Source organism: Mesoplodon mirus (assembly GCF_964341445.2).
Source record: "Mesoplodon mirus genome assembly, chromosome: 1".
NCBI classification, from domain to species: Eukaryota; Metazoa; Chordata; class Mammalia; order Artiodactyla; family Ziphiidae; genus Mesoplodon; species Mesoplodon mirus.
The window spans coordinates 56940232-56961487 of NC_138976.1; the positions used below are offsets into that span (position 1 = coordinate 56940232).

The following is a 21256-nucleotide window of genomic DNA, read 5'->3' on the forward strand; positions in this document are numbered from 1 at the left end:
ATAATGGCAGATAATCTTTTGAATTAGATTAAAACAACAAATGTATGGATACAAGAAGCTCAGTGAATCCCCAGCAGCACACACACACACACACACACACACGCACAGCCACAGCAAAGCACAACATTATAAAATTGCTGACAAGTAATAAAGAAAAAACTTTAAAGCAGTTACGTATCAAAAGCACATTACAAAGAAAGAAAAATAAGAATACTTTTGGATAACTTATCAGAAATTATGCAAGGTAGATGTCAATTATAAGGCATATTTAACAGCAGAAGGGGAAAAAAAAACAACCTGGAATTTTAAATCCAGAAAATATATCCGTCCAACTGAGGCTAAAATAAAGACTTTTTCAGGGAAATAGAAGCTGAGAGAATTCATCATAATCAGGCCTGTCCTATAAGAATTGTTAAAGGACATTCTTCAAATGAGAAAATGATACCAGACAGAAATTTTGAGCTACACAAAATAAGAAAAAGTGTTAGTTTAATACAAAAATAATAAAAATGTATCCAGCAGTTCAAACACATGTAGTAGTAATAGGTACGGCACAGTAGCCTAGGAGAGAAGGGTGACAAATGAAGCATACTAAAGATTCTTACAATATATGGAAAGCTCCACAAAAGGTAGAGTTTGATAACTTGAAATAATATATGGTAAACAGTATAGAGAAAACTGAAATTGAAACAGAAAAGAATAGTTATTAAGCCAATAATGGAGATAAAACAGAAAATAGAATCATATGAAAAAGGTCAATTAATCCAAGAGAAGGCAGGAAATTAAGAAAGGAACAGTCAGACATAAAATAAATAGAAGGAAACAATAAGGATAATAGCAAAAATCAAGGAAATAGAAAATCTATGAAGAAAATAAACCAAGAATTTGTTTTAAAAGTTTAGTAATCTTATAGAGCTCTAGCAAGACTGATCTAGGTAAAAAGAGGGAGAAAAAAATTTACCACACTACCATTATTCACCCTTCAGTCTACACCAGTCTGGTTTCTGGTCTACTTTTCTACCAAACCAGATCTTACTAAAATCACCAAAGGCATCTGTGTTTCCAGATCCACTGGATAGTCTAGCCCTATCCTTCCCTAAATGTACTGCTCAATTTTCAAACCCTTTGTTTTCTTCTTCAATACTTTCTGAAGATCATTCTTCCTTGATTGTCTCCTGACTGCACTGGCTACTCCATCCTTGTGGTCTTTGCAGCCTCTCCTTGTCTTTTAGCCTTAAAAGTTAAACATCTTCATAAGCTTTAGGTCGTCTTCTCATTCTACACTCATGAGTAAACACATCAATTATCACGCACTGATTTGCAAACTTGCAACAAACAATTGCAAATTAATAACAACAATGTACATTTTTGGAGATTCCAGATCAGCAGATTCATCTACCAATGGGATGTCTGCCTTTAGATACTTCTCAGGCACTTAGAGAATACATCTACTTTTTCCTCCTTCTTGATATCCCTCATTCAAGCTTCTGGTGAAAGAATCCCTTGTCTTTTACCTCTCACTGTAGGATGATAGAAAATTGAAATTCATTAAGCATGATTAATGTTTTATGTCTCTTTCTCTTCAAAATTGAAAGTTCCAAGAGAATAGATTTTTGCAATTGCTTTATTTTCCTCTATATCCCCAGAATAACCACATAATGTGGCATAGAAATATGCAGTTTTAAATATAACCAATGGAAAACATGAACGAATAATTTGAATTCCTCATCCATTCTTCAATATGGGTTGCAAATCTATTCCTTTTTTTTCAAAAATAAACAATTCCAAGAAGTCATCAGGGAAAGAATTTCATAAATCAAACAAGAAAACAATTTCACAAAAAAGTGTATATTTTTGTTGTATTTTAATACAAAGGTAAACATGGTATTATGTGAACAAACCTATTTTAACTACGATACATAGTATGACATAGATAAAGTAGATGAATGAATAAATGAACGAGTATATGAATACATTGGAGCCCTCAGCATATTAATGGTAGTTATTTTAAATTCCTGGTAGGATAATTCCAAAATCTCTGCCATATCTGAGTCTACTTCTGATGCTTGCTTTGTCTCCTCAAACTGTGTCTTTTGCCTTTTAGTGTGCCTTGAAAGTTTTTGTTGAAAGCTGAACATTATGTACTGGGTAAAAGGAACTGAGGTAAATTGACCTTTAGAATGAGGTTTTGCATTTATCTTGCTAGGACATGCCCTATGTTTACTGTTTGCTCTAGCTGTAGATGTCAGAGACTAAAATTTCTTCTTTTGTCCATGCTTTTTTCTCCCATTTTGTCTTTGGATTTCCCTAGAGATTTGTTCTTAAATAAAGTCTGATATTTGCAGTTCTTTTCAGTCTTAATCCCCTATAGTACAGGACCCAGTTGATGTAATGATACGTATGGGGAAGGGCGAAGTTTTATATAATCCTACGATTATGTCTCAGTGTTTTAGTGAGTCTATGCTCCTGCGCTATAATCTTCACAGGTGCTTCTCAGATTTTTTACCACCCTATTTCCTGTCCCTATGAGACAGGAAAGTTTTAGGGGGTTGAAGTTGGGTATTTCCCTTCCCCGAGGTGGGTTAGGCTCTGGTAAAATAGTTTTCCTTGAGGACAGGCCTTTGTTAAGGGGAACAAAACACTGAGAGTGCTTCAAAATGATCTCCTTTTTCCTACCTCCGCTGGAAACACCAGGAGGTTCTTCTTTGACCTTCACAGTGAGCACCTGGTGAGGTCCTGAAGGTAAGACTCACAAACGTGTAGGGCCCTCAAAAACGGGGCATCCCACAGTCAGTTTTTAAATCTCAAGCTCATCCATGTGGATGCTCCAGTAATTCTTCAATTACAGTTTAAGTGTTCCTACCAATACTAGTTTCAGCTCTGGTTCCTGTCCTGCAGTTCTGCTCCAAGTAAGCCATGATCTCTGCATCCTCCTGTCTCCACAGTTATAAGGGCAGCAGCTTGCACTGTGACCTCAATTATCTGATGGATCTAAGAAGAGTTGTTGTTTTTCAGTTTGTCCTGAATTTTTGTAGTTGTTGATAAGAGGTGGGGAATGATGACTTCCAAGCTGGTTACATGTTGAGTAGGAAACCAGAATTTCCCCCAATACATTAGTACATACATAGCATCATTGTAGGTATCTCTCAAGGAATGATGCCTTTAGAGATAATCATTTAAGAACAACATTTTAACACAATTTTGAGCAATTTAACCCAACGCATTCTAAGACTAAAGGAGAAATAAGATTCTGTAAAATGACTGAACACATGGGAATGTGACTTAGTATGTTAGAGTATCATCTCCAGGTTCCTTACGTTACTTCTTAATCTTCCTTGAAATTTTGAATATGAAGAGAATGAGCACATAATTTCCACTCTGACAATTTCCCAGTCAAGATCACTGTCTTTTTTCTTTTTCAGGTAGAGATGGATTCCCTGGAAGTACCTCTTCATGGCCAGTGTAGATCCCACCCCTCCCAGGGCAGATTCTTCATCTCCCATCACCTGCACCGAGTAGGCATCCAGATCCTCCAGCTGCTTACAGAGTCCAGTGCAGAGTTTGTCCAGGAAGGAGGTGTCTCAAGCAGCAGAGGCGCGCTCTGTGTGGAAGAGGTGGAAGATCTGCTGGAGCATCTTGTGGAGGACAGAGATAGCCTGGGCCTTCTGGAGCTGCTGCCATCCACTGTCCCCCAGAGATGTCCTTCACTGAGGAGATTAGAGAGATCCTCCTCATTTGTCTCAGAAGCATCAGGTCTTCCTGTGAACCAATCCATGCCTCTGAGACAGGTTACAGCCCAGGGAACATATGCTGCTACAGCTAACCACCAAGTGGGCCATCAGACAGGGTGGGCATTGAGGATCTTGGGGATGCTGATAGCCTGGATGAGGTGTGTGTCTGTGTGAATCCTGGCCCCTAGTTTCTCTGAAGTCCTTTCTATAAATGTCTCTTAAATATAATATTGTAATGTTTCATTTTCTGGATGTTTATTCTTTTTTTTCCTTTCCTTTATGTATGCTCTAAATAGATTAGAATCGATTAGAAGACATCAATCATTTAGATTATTGTTTTCACTATTTCTGTTTAATTTGCCAAAAATCTTCAGATGTTTCAATGTAAATGAATTGAAAGCTTTCAAATGACAAAAGTCTCTTGGTTAAAATCAAAAGTATGCAAACAGTTCTCCTTGCTAAGAACAAAATTTTACCTCTGATCCTGGGCTCTGGTTTTGCCCTCTTTATTTCCTTTCTCAGCCAAGCTGCCTCAGTCCTCTGGATTTATCCTCTTAAGAAAGGATTTACTTGGGAATTCCCTGGTGGTCCAGTGGTTAGGACTCTGCGCTCTCAACTGCCAAGGGCCTGGGTTTGATCCCTGGTCATGGAACTAAGATTCCACATGCCCTGTAGTGCGGCCAAAAGAAAAAAGAAAGGATTTACTAGACCTGTTTGACAAGTAACTCCCTTAGGAGAAAGGTGTATGTCTTGTTCACAATTTTATCATTATCTAGGGTTCATATTAATTACTCAAGACAAAATTATTCATGAATAATACGCTCAGATTTTGTGTACAGAAAGTATGACCAGGTGGCAGTGCTTTGCTAGGGCCTCAAGACCAGAAATGCAACTGGCATTTTTCACTCTTTCAACGTTTTCCTACTAATGACTCTTCAGGTTGTTCCCCATATCCATGGCTGGTTTCTTCATTTTTTTAGCTGCATTTCAGTTCTAATTCCAAGCCCCACAACATGTTTATCCTTCAAGGTACCACCTCCCCTCACCCATTACCACATGTTTAATCTCACCTTCTGGCTCAGTGCGCACACAAGCCTCCCATTGTCCAATTGACTCTCACTAACTCACTCTTTAAATGAGCTGCCATTGAGTCAACTCATCACACTTTCAACTTTTAGCAAAACTTTACTGGAGGGTAATTGCTTTTGTCCCCAAAACAATCAACTGCCCTAGACCCAACAGTGTTTCTGTGAACAATCCCTCTTCTTTTCATTGGGTACTCAGGTGTCAAATATTTCCATAGCTTCCAGATGACACAAGCCAAACATTATGCACTGTGTGTGTGTGTGTGTGTGTGTGCAAGGGGCATGGGTTTGGGTAAGTCTTTTTTTTTTTTCACCTTTACCTTAAATGAATTTTATTTTGCTAAATGTTGATTTCTGTATTGAATTTAATTCATTAAACTCTTGAATACTCATTATGTTCTTAAGTTTCTGAGCTGGCCACAAGAATTCAATGATGATTTACCTACAGTTAGAAGCTTATATTGAAGTATTTAATTACTGTCCCTAGATTATTCAGTGACTACATTTCTGCTGAACTTCTTTACTCATCATTTTTTGTCTCACAGTGAAAATGCAGGGCAGTGAGGCAAGTACATGATGCTAGAGAAAACTAGCCATCTTTGCCTTACTAGTTTCAGAGTCTTTAAATTTTGATATGTTCATTTTAATTTAGTATTTTTCTGGGCAGCAGTTGTCTTGCTCTTCTGAATTACTTTCTATTTTATCTTGAGGTTAGTCCCAAAATAAGGAGGTAAAATGGAAACATAAATGGTACAATAATGTACCATTGTTTTCCATAATGTTCAATACTTCATTGTTTTCCTTCTCCATTCAACTTTCTTAGAAAGCTGTCATTGCACTTGGATGCACCGAGGCAAAAGGAAAACAAATGTAAATATAACTATGATGAGAGTAAGAGAAGTAAAATGACTCCCAGGGTGAAACAATTACAGTGGGAGTTCTTCTCTTCTCTTGTCACCCTTCCACCTACTCCAGTATGGTTTATGCTGATTAATTCCATCAAATCACCTCTCATCTGTTTCCCCAAGTAGTGGATGGTTTCAATCCACAGAGCAGCTGACTGACATTCAACATCCTATTAACCAAAAGAATGATAATTATCATTGTAAGTAATTAAATGTCATGATTTAAAATAAATAAAATATTAGACATATTAATATGATTTGCCAATATATCAAACCCATGAAATCTATCCAGAGATTAATATACTTTAAAAAGAGAAAATTATGCAGAAAAAAATCCACAATTGTTTCTAGTTCCCACTTTATTTCTCTCCTGCATTTCAGAAGGCAGATCTCCCAGATGATATGTAAATTGTCACTAACTTCTCTTCTCTTATTCACCCTTCCTCCAGTGTGGTTTCTGGTGATTAATTCTCCAAACCAGCTCTCACTAAGATCTCCAATGACATCTATTTTCCCGATGTACTGAGCAGTTTCAATCCATGTTTGGAATGATGCTATTCTGAAAGCAGTTTTAGTCTTTTAAATAGGCTCGTATCACCGTTCCCTTTTATCCTCTTAACTTATGGCCATTCTACCTCTGTTTCCCTGGTGGCTCTTTCCTCCCTTTACTAGTTGAAGGTTCTATGAGTCAATTTGAAGTCCTTTTCTTATTCTATTCACTCTTCACACATAACTACTTCTGTTCCTTGGCTTTCAGTTCATGGAACTGCTTGTAAATTGCAGACTCAAAAATCCATTTTCAAAAGGACATTTGCACTTGGATGTTGGCCCCTCAAATGTAGAGGATATTGACTGCTTTTGTTATTATTTCCTGACATACCTTGTTCCAGCTACTGCTGAGAAATTCACTTTTTTCTACTTCTTCTCAGTATAACATTTATATAACTAATATTAATTATGATTATTGTTTTTAGTCTGGTTTCTCTACAGAAATCAATAATACAAGAAAGTACAGTTGAATTTGTTACATTCACCTCTGTGTCCTGAGGGCAGCATAAAACCTGGCTTAGAGGAAGTCTCTTTTTACTTATAACTTGAATAACATAGTAATGGGTAGTGAACTGTACTATCCATTCTTTAATCAGGTTACAATCAGATGTGGTGTTTTTTTTCTTTTTTCAGGAAAGCTAAACGTTTTAACTTTCTTTTTTTGTTTGCTTGTTTATTGAAGTATAGTTGATTTACAGTGTTTTGTTAGTTTCTGGTGTACAGCAAGGTGATTCAGTTATACATATATATGTTCTTTTTCATATTCTTTTCCATTGTGGTTTATTAAAAGGTACTGAATATACTTCCCTATGCTATACAGTAGGACCTTGTTGCTTATCTATTTTATATATAGTAGTTTATATCTGCTAATCCCAAACTCCTAATTTATCCCTTCTCCCCTTTCCCCTGTGGTAACCATGAGTTTGTTTTTTATGTCTGTGACTCTGTTTCTGTTTTGCAAATAAGTTCATTTGTATCATATTTTAAATTCCGCATATAAGTGATATGTATTTGTCTTTCTCTGACTTACTTCACTTAGTATGATAGTCTCTAGGTCCATCCATGTTGCTGCAAATGACATTATTTTATTCTTTTTTATGGCTGAGTAGTATTCATTGTGTGTGTGTGTGTGTGTGTGTGTGTATACACCACGATGTAATTTTTTAAAATAATAAACAAATACAAGAAGTTTTCCATAGCAAAAAGAATTTAATGAACAAAGAAAATAATAAATTGACTAAATACAAAGAGTGTATTTTTCTCTGAAACTACAGTGTAAATGTGCACATAATATTATATGAACAAAAATAATTTTAATCTTTGTAAATAGTTAAATAAATAAATATTTAAATAGATAAATAGATCAGCATGGGCATCTTTGAGGAACTAGTGCCTGTAGAGTAGAACATCATGTTGCTTAATATTTCTGAAAACATTTGACAAGTCAATTCAGGACATGATGACAGTAGAAATGAGAGTCTTTGACATGGCAGCACAGGTGGAAGTGTGGTCTCATTAGTGAGAATCATTTCTGTGTTGAAGCAGGTGTGTGTCATTCCTTCCTCCTGAGTCTTTCTTGCAAGTTTGTTGATAAAGAGAAGGATCTCATGAGTTCTGCTCTGACAATCTCCCAGGCACAAGGGCTGTATTTCTTCTCTTGCAGATAGACAGTGATTCTGTGGAAGTATTTCCTCACAGCCAGGATGGAGTCCTCCTTCAGCAGGGGAGTCCCTTCCAGCCCCGCCTCCTGCATCAGACAGGCTTGCAGGTCAGTGAGCTGCTGATAAAGTGCAGTGCAGAACTTGTCCAGGAGGGTCTCATCCCAAGCGGCAGCCAAGCCCTCTGTGCTGAAGAGCTGGAAGGTCTGCTGGATCATCTCATGGACGACAGCGATGGCTTGAGCCTTCTGGAACTGGTTGCCTCCAAACGCCTCCTGGGGGAATCCAAAGTCATTTCTGTCCTTCAAGCAGGAGAAAGGGGAGATTCTCCTCATTTGTTGCAGGAGCATCAGGGCCCTCGTGTTAGCCAGGCTGTGGGTCTGAGGCAGGTCGCAGCCCAGAGAGCAGCTGGAGTTGCAGCTGAGCAGCACCAGGGCCAGGAGTAAGGACAAGGTTGGGACCATCGGGGACCTTGCAGATGCTTCCGGCCTGGCTGAGGTGGGGACTCTGTGAACCTTGCTCTCTAGGTTCTCTGAAGACCTTCCTTCAGGCCTGGGTCTTAAATGGGAACCCATTCATTTCCATTTTCTGAATGTTCCCTCTTACTTTCTACTTCTGTTTTTGCTTTTCATTTTGCACTCTCCAGATGGGTTAGGGCAACATTTCTCAACCTTTTGTTTTTTCATTATTGCCTCTCTTTCCTCTGCCCACAGAGCCTTTTTAGATAGTTTTTTCCTAATTGCCCCCAGAATGAAATTTTGATACCACAGATATACTGTGTATCTATTTTTGTACTCCATGTGTATCTTTACTTTATACATAGAAAAAGAAAGTGCAAATCTTACTCTTTCTATTCAATGCAGGGTTAAGAATACGTAAAATTTTAAGCTATAATTTAAATGTAAAAGCTATTGAATTTTAATTTAACTTTATAACTAAGTTTTCAAAGTGATTTTAATTTAGTATATTTACTTATATAAGTAGGAATGTATCAAATTATATATTCAAATAAAATTTAGATACTTTATAATAATACCAATGTACAGACATACTTAAAAATCATTCAAAGCTGCTCAAAATCATAGAAAAACTAAATTATTTCTTTAATATTTATTTTTAGGTACTTAACTTTTAATTTTGCTTCATATCAGAAAATAATTTTTAATTACACTGACTGCTAGATATTCATCCAGATATTGTCAACATTTTTTTCTGTTTAGTGCTTGCCATAATTATGGATGTGTTGAACAACTTTAGTAGAATTAAATAATAAAATATCATATTTTTTGTATTTTACTTATAAATACAATTTAGAACTTGTATTTAATTTCCCGATCCCAAATCACGCTGACCCTCAAACATAAGCAACATCCACAAGACAGCCAATGGCTGCTCGTAAGTAAGTAAAGGCCACCTCTCACAATATGGCTTTGAGATCAAGGAAATGATGGCGAGAAAGTCTTCCAATGAACCATCAAGTCACCTTAGGTTGGAACACTGATTTGTATACAGTGTGTTTACCTTCCCTGAAGTCAGTGTCAACACTTCTCTTATGTATGATACACACAAAAAAAACCCCAAAGACAAAAATGAATACAAAGGACTAAGGTTTTGTAGTATCAGGTTGAGTTTTGGAGTGCCACAAACCATTGTAATAGCAAGATTCGTTCATACTCCTAAAAACTATGTTTGCACCCATGGAAGCAGTATCATCCCCAGTGAGAATGCATGATTTAGCAATCATCACCAATCTGAATCTTTCTCTGTATTTTTGCATTAAATTTCAAATTTCCCAAAGACTGTCAAAGGTTCCAATCCAAGTCTATTCTTTTCAAACAAAAGGAAACCATCTTTGTAATTAATTGAGAACTGGATAAATATTGATTGGTATCATGGAAAGAATTAACTTTCAACTCTGATCATGACTTCTTTTATTTTGCAGTGGATGTTCTGTGGCCTCAGCCCTCTCCAATTCTGATCTTTCAATAAATAATAGTGATGTGACCATCTTCGGCAAATCAGCTCTGTAGCAACTGGACTCTGTCGTATTCTCTGTAGTATCCTCGGCACCAGGCCCAGTGTAATCATGCAACAGGTACTTTTAACTAAAGCAGACTCTCAGATGTTCTCCTCCCACTGGAAGGCAGTTACGAATGACCAAGCTATTTTCCTTTATCACGGTCGTATTTGCTGGGATTATAATAGACAGTGGCTAGTATTCCCACTCTACTCCTACTGGTATCAGTCATGCCTACTGAGTTAATTGCTAAAACCACTAGGATTCTCTTTCCTTCAAGGTGCATATGGCTCTGGGGATTGAAGTTGTAAGAGCAGCACAATTTTCAGCCTTTGCCCGGCACTCTATTAAACTCAGGAAGATGGCCTCATCTCTAATTTGACCTCTACTAGGTCATGATAGAAAAGAACTAGGCTAGTGTCACATACAGAGCCACATTTCTGAACTCAAACTTTCACTGATTCACACAGGTCACAGCAACCAGACAATTTGCCACATTACTCTTCGGTGGATCTTTACTGATGTGACAATTACTACCTATATCCTGAGATTCTTTGGAGACTCCTCACAAAGAATGACGAGTGATCATTTTCATCCTGTATCTTCATTCCCTTCCATGGGACGATAGGCTCCATTCCCAATTTATTTCCAAAATTTGATACATAATAATTAAAGCATTACTGCAGGTCGAAAACCAAGGTTTGGATTCTGAGTCCTTGGCCTGCACTTTTGGCCAGATAAATTGCTCATTCTTCTTTATTTACTCAGCATGAATATATTCTCTCTTCTAGATGCCAAGCATGTACCTTTCAATGACCTTTCTGGTTTGAATATTTCAGTCCCCACAAAATGATTAGTTTGAAGTCCTAACCCCCAAAGTGATTGTATCAGGTGGTGGACCCTTTGGGACTTTATTAGGGTGTGGGGATGGAGGCCTCACAAATGAAATTAGTGCCCTTATAGTAGAGGTCTGAGATAAATGGCTCCCTCTCCTAACCTGTGATGAAACAAGGAGAACTCTGTAGTGTGAGACCTGAAGCAGACTCTCACCAGAACTGGACCACGTGGACACCCAGATCTTGGATTTCCAAACTCTAGAACTGTGAGCAGTACATTTCTGCTCTTTACAAACTACCCAGTCTATGCTCTTTTGTTGAAGAAGCCCAAATATTAATACATGACCTGATCTATTGTATCCTCGGAATACCTCCCAGAAGTCTTTAAAATACCTAAAGGGAGAGACACCATCTTACCCAACCCCATTTCCTAGACAGCTAGTCCAGTCCCTATCATTTCTGGAGCTCGATCCATACTCATGATGATAATAATAGGAGAAAAAATAATACCAACATATATTAGATAGATATGATGTGAGAGGACAATAATCTACAGAGAAATTGTAAATTTTTCATGGTTCTACAAGGGAAGTGATAATGGAATATTGTGTGAGATATTTTTTGAAGATCGTCTGCAGGAATGTTTTCTTCAAGTTTGTATTTCCGATATTTAGAAGATCAGGATGAGAATCACAGGCTTGGACACAAATGGAAGACTCGCTCTCCACTTTTTCTTCAGTTATCCTCAAGTACTTGCAAGGAGCTGTCTGATCATACTTTTCTTGTCTCCCTCAGGAAATAAGGAAACAACTTGTAATGTGTCTACACTTGTGGATATTTTCCTTGTAGGCTATGCCTTTGGGCATCAACTTGAATGCTTCTTTCAAATAGTCTATGATGCTGTGAACTCTGAGTGACATCCATGTCATCTTCCCCAAGCTGAACTTGTGGAATAAGAATTTGAGTCTGATTGCGGTTTTTTTTTTCCTTCTCTTTATTCCAGCCAATGAACAATAAAAATACATGAAATCATAATATCACTAAGCCTGATAATAAACATCAAAACTTGACTGTTTTCTTTCTTTTAAGGCAGAACTAGGGGATGAGATTTTTTATTTTTTTACTTATTTTTAAAAACTTTTTATTTTATATTAGAGTATATTTGATTAACAATGCTGTGCTAGCCTCAGGTGTACAGCAAAGTGATTCAGCCACACACATACATGCGTCCATTCTTTCTCAAACTCTCCTCCCATCTAGGTTGCCACATAATATTGAGCAGAGTTCCCTGCTACACAGTAGGTTCCTGTTGGCCTCCATCCCAAATATAGCAGTGTGTACATGTCAATCCCAAACTCCCCAACTATCCCTCCTCCTCCCTCTTCCCCCCAGGTAACCATAAGTTCGTCTCAAAGTCTGTGAGTCTGTTTCTGTTTTGTAAGTAAGTTCATTTGTATCATTTTTGTTTAGATTCCCCATACAAGAGATACCATATATTTCTCTTTCTCTGAGGGTCAGATTGTTTTTTTTATACATTTTTATTGGAGTATAATTGCTTTACAATATTGTGTTAGTTTCTGCTGTACAACAAAGTGAATCAGCTATATGTATACATATATCCCCATATCCCCTCCCTCTTGCGCTTCCCTCTCACCCAGATCGTTTCTTAATGAAGTGTGTGCAAGCAAGAACATTACTTGTTCTCCTGCACCCACACTCAGAGCTTCATTAGGACAAATAGTGTAAAGATGAAAAGTGGACTTATGCACTGAACTTGCTTCCTTGACCATTAATCATCCAATAGTTTCCCAACTTCTTTGCAATTAGTTTCCCACGAGGATAAATCCACGCCATGTAATATGAGCAGAAGTGCTCTTGCCCTGTATAGCCCTGGCCCTTGAAAACATCCCATGTGATCCACCAGACTTTTTCCCTTTACCACCGAGTGGAGTAGACTCAAGTACTACAGGCAAATTTGGAGTCACCTGTTGATGATGGAAAAATCCTCAAAACAGGGGGTACCCATGTCTCCGAATCACTCTTTGGAGGAGAGCAAACCAGAATATCCATGTGATCAGGAATGCCTGCATTGTGCTCTTATACCAGGGAAAGATAACATTCTATTATGATCAAATTCCTGACAGCTTTCTGTTTACCTGTTACAGCAACCAGCATTAAGTTAACTGACAAATATCTCTAACACCACACTATCTGAAAAACCTTTCTATAAAAAAAGAAACTTCATATGTTGAAAATAGCAAATACCAGCCCAAAACTTAAAGTGATCCTTTAAATTACATTATAAAATTATTTATATGAGAAATGTTTATAAGGTACAATTATTTATACAAGAAAAAACGTCTACACATTTTTTTTAAATCAAGATTTTCATTTCAGACATTTTTCAGCTTGTGAAGAAACGTAAGTTGAGATTGCTTTGGAGCACTCAGCAAACACTAATGTAATTGAATAAAAAAGTGTCACAAGTATAAAATATATTCTGTGTTTGTTGACATTTCTTTGAAGATTCTTACATGAGGGAAAGGCACTTTTCAATTTCCACTCTGACAACCTCCTGGGCACAGGGGCTGTATTCCTTTGCCTTCAGGTAGACATGGATTCCATGGAAATACTCCCGGGCAGCAAGTCCCAAATCAGGACAATCCAGATTGTCTTCTTCCATCTGCTCCAGTCAGTCCAGCCTCCCTGATCAAGGCTAGGGAAGGGTTTATCGAGGAGGGTGTTGTTCCAAGCAACACGGCTGTCCTCTGTGTTTAAGAGCTGGAAGATCTGCTGGAGCATCAGATAGTGGTAACAGGAGCCTTGAATCATCTGGATTTGGGTGATATTCTCTCTTTGCCAAGGAAATTTGAAGTCGGCTCTGTCCTTTAGGGACCACTGAGAGGGGATCCTTTGCATCTGTTCCAACTGTTGGAAGACGTCCTTGTTGTCCTGACTGTGGCTCCTAGGCAAGGTCCACCCAAGAGAGCAAGCAGGGATGGAGCAGAGCATCACCCCGCTACTAGCAAATAGATCTGGGCCACTGAGAATTTGAGTGATCCACTACATGGCCGCCAGGGAGCGCGCGGGAACCGCTAAACAATTAGCTGGAAGGTTCCTTCCCTGGAACTGTGGACAGCGTCCTTCCCTAGGCGGCCGGTAGAGGGCGCAGGGTTTGCTTGGGAAACGCCGACTATTGAGTTTGCCGTCTGCAGCTGTTTCCTGCAGCTCGAGAGACAGGGCGAAACGTAATCACTGAGGCTGCTTTAATAATCAGCATAATGCGCGAAAAACCTTCGTTTTCGCGGTGCTGAGTGTTGAAGAGGAAGCGTTGTCGCGGCCTCGCCAGAGACATTTTTGTCTGGCTGGGAGCCAGAACCTTGCATTTTCGGGGCTTCCCCTGAGTTTTGCGCTTTATTTTCTCACAGAAACTTGAGCGAGGCAATTTTTGAGAAAGAAGCCGTCTTCTGAGCGGTCTGAGGTGGGGAATCAGAGCGATTCCCCGCCTCAGAGAATGGGGAGCCGATTTTTCAGATTCGGGCTCGTTTCTGGCGCGAGACAGCGAAGGTTCAGAGAAGGGGGAACGCGGCGGCGACGATGGGACGACAGGACGGTATTGGGGACGCCCTGGGAGGTGAGTCGGAGCGCGGCCACCACCGGGGCCGGGGACGCGGGAGGTGAGCGCCCCTGTAGATGCTCTGGGACTTCATGGTGTCTTTCAAGGATACAGCATTAAAGTGAGGGAGAAAGTATTGAATATCTGAAAAGTAGGAATATTAAAAAACTCACAGCATTTTACTTTTTATATTTTAAATTAATGTTATGTTTAAATTAATTCATATTATATTTAATTTAAATTAAATATTTTAAATGTTTCATACTTTTACAATATATATTAAAATATTTTAAATAGTAAGCATAGAATATTAAAATATATTTTAATAATAAAACGTGGGTTATTAAACTTTATTTAAACTATATTTTCTTTATGCTAAACAAGTATTTAATATAGTTTTACTTTTCTATATTTTTTTTTAATTTTTTTTAAATTAATTAATTTATTTATGGCTGTGTTGGGTCTTCGTTTCTGTGCAAGGGCTTTCTCTAGTTGTGGCAAGCGGGGGCCACTCTTCATTGCAGTGCGCGGGCCTCTCACTATCGCGGCCTCTCTTGTTGCAGAGCACAGGCTTCAGACGCGCATGCTCAGTAGTTGTGGCTCACAGGCCCAGTTGCTCTGTGGCATGTGGGATCTTCCCAGACCAGGGCTCGAACCCGTGTGCCCTGCATTGGCAGGCAGATTCTCAACCACTGCGCCACCAGGGAAGCCCTACTTTTCTATATTTAATGGAAGCAAAATCAGTGATATTTTCAAGATTACTTCTTGTTTGTAATTGAGGGAATTACCATGTTTGACAATTTCTAATGACCCCGTGATAGTCTTAACTGATTTTTTTTTTTAAAGAAGACGTTGCGGGTAGGAGTTTATTAATTAATTTATTTATTTTTGCTGTGTTGCGTCTTCATTTCTGTGCGAGGGCTTTCTCTAGTTGTGGCAAGCGGGGGCCACTCTTCATCGCGGTGCGCGGGCCTCTCACTGTCGCGGCCTCTCTTATTGCGGAGCAGAGGCTCCAGACGCGCAGGGTCAGTAGTTGTGGCACACGGGCCTAGTTGCTCCAAGGCATGTGGGATCCTCCTAGACCAGGGCTCAAACCCGTGTTCCCTGCATTGGCAGGCAGATTCTCAACCACTGCGCCACCAGGGAAGTCCCTTAACTGATTTTTAACTCATGTTCCTGAAATGTCTTTCCCAGGAGCTCACTTTGACTATATGGTTAGAAAGAAGAGTTGCCGTGTACAAGCAACTGAGGACATTTAGCAGGTCAGACTTTTTCATTTTCCCTGGTAAGAATTTTGTAAACTAAATGGAATTTGCCCAAATTTCAGTTGCATCATGAAGGCTTACTTTGTAAGACTCTCAGGGACCTGCAAATGAAGGGTGATTTCATTTATTTATTTAAAATTTTGATATTTTTTTCCTCGTGCATGTTTTGGTATTAATTTTCCATTTTAAAATATTACATTGTAACATTCTTTATCTTGATGACTTAGATTTGGTGCCTCTTTAACATTCTGTGTTTAAGGGAAGTACTAGCTTACTTTACCCTAACACTGACCCAGGAAATAGCTTTTGAATTAGAGTATTGTGCTGTTCCATGGCTGAAAATCTAGGACTGTTTCATTTCTCATCACTCTCTCATCCATAAATATATTTCTTACCATTTTCCTGGTCTCTACAACATTATTTTAATGTCTTTTTTTTCAGGAAGAAAAAAACCCTTTTACTGCCTTCATCTGATTTCCTCTCCCCCCACCCCCTTGCCTATGGTAACCACAAATCTGATCTCTTTTTTTAATAGGGTTTTTTTTAAAAACATCTTTATTGGAGTATAATTGCTTTACAATGGTGTGCTAGTTTCTGCTGTATAACAAAGTGAATCAGCTATATATAGACATATATCCCCATATCTCCTCCCTCTTGCATCTCCCTCCCACTCGCCCTATCCCACCCCTCTAGGTGGTCACAAACACAAAGCACCGACCTGATCTCCCTGTGCTATGCAGCTGCTTCCCACTAGCTATCTATTTTACATTTGGTAGTTTATATATGTCCATGCCACTCTCTCACTTTGTCACAGCTTACCCTTCCCCCTCCCCATGTCCTCAAGTCCATTCTCTACATCTGCGTCTTTATTCCTGTGCTGCCCCTAGGTTCTTCAGAAGCATTTTTTATTTTATTTTATTTAGATTCCATATATATGTGTTAACATACGGTATTTGTTTTTCTCTTTCTGACTTACTTCACTCTGTATGACAGACTCTAGGTTGATCCACCTCACTACAAATAACTCAATTTTGTTTCTTTTATGGCTGAGTAATATTCCATTGTATATATGTGCCACATCTTCTTTATCCATTCACCTGTCGATGGACACTTAGGTTGCTTCCATGTCCTGGCTATTGTAAACAGTGCTGCAGTGAACATTGTGGTAATGACTCTTTTTGAATTATGGTTTTCTCAGGGTATATGCCCAGTAGTGGGATTGCTGGGTCATATGGTAGTTCTATTTTTAGTTTTTTAAGGAACCTCCATACTGCTCTCCATAGTGGCTGTATCAATTTACATTCCTACCAACAGTGCAAGAGGGTTCCCTTTTCTCCACACCCTCTCCAGCATTTATTGTTTCTAGATTTTTTGACGATGGCCATTCTAACTGGTGTGAGATGATATCTCATTGTAGTTTTGATTTGCATTCCTCTAATGATTAATGATGTTGAGCATCCTTTCATGTGTTTGTTGGCAATCTGTATATCTTCTTTGGAGAAATGTCTATTTAGGTCTTCTGCCCATTTTTGGATTTGATTGTTTGTTTTTTTGATACTAAGCCACGTGAGCTGATTGTATATTTTGGAAATTAATCCTTTGTCAGTTGCTTCGTTTGCAAATATTTTCTCCCATTCTGAGGGTTGTCCTTTCATCTTGTTTATGATTTCCTTTGCTGTGCAAAAGCTTTTAAGTTTCATTAGGTCCCACTTGTTTATTTTTGTTTTTATTTCCCTTTCTCTAGGAGATGGGTCAAAAAGGATCTTGCTGTGATTTATGTCATAGAGTGTTCTGCCTATGTTTTCCTCTAAGAGTTTGATAGTGTCTGGCCTTACATTTAGGTCTTTAATCCATTTTGAGTTTATTTTTGTGTATGGTGTTAGGGAGTGTTCTAATTTCATTCTTTTGCAGGTAGCTATCCAGTTTTCCCAGCACCAGTTATTAAAGTGGCTCTCTTTTCTCCATTGTATATTCTTGCCTCCTTTATCAAAAATAAGGTGAACATATGTGTGTGGGTTTATTTCTGGGCTTTCTATCCTGTTCCATTGATCTATCTTTCTGTTTTTGTGCCAGTACCATACTGTCTTGATTACTGTAGCTTTGTAGTATAGTCTGAAGTCAGGGAGCCTGATTCCTCCAGCTCCATTTTCTTTCTCAAGATTGCTTTGGCTATTCGGGGTCTTTTGTGTTTCCATACAAATTGTGAAATTTTTTGCTCTAGTTCTGTGAAAAATGCCATTGGTAGTTTGATAGGGATTGCATTGAATCTGTACATTGCTTTGGGTAGTATAGTCATTTTCACAGTGTTGATTCTTCCAATCCAAGAACATGCTATATCTTTCCATCTGTTTGTATCATCTTTAATTTCTTTCATCAGTGTCTGCTAGTTTTCTGCATACAAGTCTTTTGTCTCCTTAGGTAGGTTTATTCCTAGGTATTTTATTCTTTTTGTTCCAGTGGAAAATGGGAGTGTTTCCTTAATTTCTCTTTCAGATTTTTCACCATTAGTGTATAGGAATGCAAGAGATTTCTGTGCATTAATTTTGTATCCTGCAACTTTATCAAATTCATTGATTAGCTCTAGCAGTTTTCTGGTAGCATCTTTAGGATTCTCTATATATAGTATCATGTCATCTGCAAACAGTGACAGTTTTACTTCTTCTTTTCCAAATTGGATTCCTTTTCTTTCTTTTTCTTCTCTGATTGCTGTGGCTAAAACTTCCAAAACTATGTTGAATAATAGTGGTGAGACTCAGCAACCTTGTCTTGTTCTTGATATTAGAGGAAATGGTTTCAGTTTTTCACCATTGAGTACGATGTTGGCTGTGGGTTTGTCATCTATGGCCTTTATTATGTTGAAGTAAGCTCCCTCTATGCCTACTTTTTTGGAGGGTTTTCATCATAATTGGGTGTTTAACTTTGTTGAAAGCTTTTTCTGCATCTATTGAGATAATCATATAGTTTTTATCCTTCAATTTGTTAATATGGTTTATCACATTGATTGATTTGCATATATTGAAGAATCCTTGCATTCCTGGGGTAAATCCTACTTTGTCATGGTGTATGATCCTTTTAATGTGCTGTTGGATTCTCTTTGCTAGTATTTTGTTGAGGATTTTTGCATCTGGTTTCATCAGTGATATTGGCCTGTAGTTTTCTTTTTTTGTGACATCTTTGTCTGGTTTTGGTATCAGGGAGATGGTGGCCTTGTAGAATGAGTTTGGGAGTGTTCCTCACTCTGCTATACTTTGGAAGAGTTTGAGAAGGATAGGTGTTAGCTCTTCTCTAAATGTTTGATAGAATTTGCCCGTGAAACTCTCTGGTACTGGGCTTTTGTTTGTTGGAAAATTTTAAGTCACAGTTTCAATTTCAGTGTTTGTGATTGGTCTGTTCATATTTTCTATTTCTTCCTGGTTCAGTCTTGGAGGGTTGTGCTTTTCTAAGAATTTGTCCATTTCTTCCAGGTTGTCCATTTTTGGGGCATATAATTGCTTGTAGTAATCAATCATGATCTTTTGTATTTCTGAAGTGTCCGTTGTTACGTCTCCTTTTTCATTTCTAATTCTATTGATTTGTGTCTTTTCCCTTTTTTTTTTCTTGATAAGTATGGCTAATGGTTTATCAATTTTGTTTATCTTCTCAAAGAACCAGCTTTTCATTTTATTTACCTTTGCTATTGTTTCCTTCATTTCTTTTTCAGTTATTTCTGAACTGATCTTTGTGATTTCATTCCTTCTGCTAACTTTGGGGTTTTTTTTTGCTCTTCTTTCTCTAATTGCTTTAGGTGTAAGGTTAGGTTGTTTATTTGAGATTTTTCTTGTTTCTTGAGGTAGGATTGTATTGCTGTAATTTTTCTCTTAGAACTGCTTTTGCTGCATCCCATTGGTTTTGGGTTGTCATGTTTTCATTGTCATTTGTTTCTAGGTATTTTTTGATTTCCTCTTTGATTTCTTTAGTGATCTCTTGGTTATTTAGTAGTGTATTGTTTAGCCTCCATGTGTTTGTATATTTTACAGTTTGTTTCCTGTAATTAATATCTAGTCTCATACTGTTGTGATCGGAAAAGATACTTGATATGATTTCAATTTTTTAAAATTTACCAAGGCTTGATTTGTGACCTAAGATATGACCTATCCTGGAGAATGTTCCATGAGCACTTGAGAAGAAAGTGTATTCTGTTGTTCTGGGTTGCAATGTCCTGTAAATATCAATTAAATTCATCTTGTTTAATGTTTCATTTAAAGCTTCTGTTTCCTTATTTACTTTCATTTCGGATGATCTGTCCATTGGTGAAAGTGGGGTGTTAAAGTCCCCTACTATGATTGTGTTACTGTCGATTTCCCCTTTTATGGCTGTTAACATTTGCCTTATGTATTGAGGTGCTCCTATGTTGGGTGCATAAATATTTACAATTGTTATATCTTCTTCTTGAATTGATCCCTTGATCATTATGTAGTGTCCTTCTTTGTCTCTTGTAATAGTCTTTATTTTAAAGTCCATTTCGTCTGATATGAAAATTGCTACTCCAGCTTTCTTTGGATTTCCATTTGCATGGAATATCTTTTTCCATCCCCTCACTTTCAGTCTGTATGTGTCCCTAGGTCTGAAGTGGGTCTCTTGTAGATAGCATATATATGGGTCTTGTTCTTGTATCCATTCAGCCTGTCTATGTGTTTTGGTTGGAGCATTTAATCCATTTACCTTTAAGGTAATTATTGATATGTATGTTCTTACTACCATTTTTAAAATTGTTTTTGGTTTGTTATTGTGGTCTTTTCTTTCTCTGTGTTTCCTGCCTAAAGAAGTTCCTTTAGCATTTGTTGCAAAGCTGGTTTGGTGGTGCTGAATTCTCTTAGCTTTTGCTTGTCTGTAAAGGTTTTAATTTCTCCGTCGAATCTGAATGAGATCCTTGCTGGGTAGAGTAATCTTGGTTGTAGGTTTTTCCTTTTCATCACTTTAAATATGTCCTGCCACACCCTTCTGGCTTGCAGAGTTTCTGCTGAAAGATCAGCTGTTAACCTTATGGGGATTCCCTTGTATGCTATTTGTTGCTTTTCCCTTGCTGCTTTTAATATTTTTTCTTTAATATTTAATTTTTGATAGTTTGATTAATATGTGTCTTGGCATGTTTCTCCTTGGATTTATCCTTTATGGGACTCTCTGTGCCTCCTGGGCTTAATTGACTATTTCCTTTCTCGTATTAGGGAAGTTTTCAACTATAATCTCTTCAAATATTTTCTCAGTCCCTTTCTTTTTCTCTTCTTCTGGGACCCGTATAATTCTAATGTTGGTGTGTTTAATGTTGTCCCAGCAGTCTCTGAGACTGTCCTCAATTCTTTTCATTCTTTTTTCTTTATTCTGCTCTGCGGTAGTTATTTCCATTATTTTGTCTTCCAGGTCACTTATCCGTTCTTCTGTCTCAGTTATTCTGCTATTGAGTCTTGTAGAGAATTTTTAATTTCATTTATTGTGTTGTTCATCATTGTTTGTTTGCTCTTTAGTTCTTCTAGGTCTTATTAAACATTTCTTGTGTTTTCTCCATTCTATTTCCAAGATTTTGGATCATCTTTACTATCATTATCTGAATTCTTTTT

General features: G+C 37.9%; 1 protein-coding gene and 1 pseudogene across 2 annotated transcripts; both read right to left on the bottom strand.

Moving 5' to 3' along the window:
- Nucleotides 1-7822: 7822 nt before the first annotated feature.
- Nucleotides 7823-8392, bottom strand: LOC309807998 (interferon alpha-1-like; the record flags this gene model as incomplete). The annotated part of the gene is made up of 1 exon (XM_082628009.1): nt 7823-8392. One exon carries the CDS (start codon nt 8390-8392, stop codon nt 7823-7825), a length of 570 nt encoding a protein of 189 aa, XP_082484135.1.
- A 4919-nt stretch (nt 8393-13311) lies between these two features.
- Nucleotides 13312-13828, bottom strand: LOC309806856 (interferon alpha-13-like; annotated as a pseudogene). The gene has a single exon. The product of its transcript is annotated as an interferon alpha-13-like (transcript).
- Nucleotides 13829-21256: the final 7428 nt, after the last annotated feature.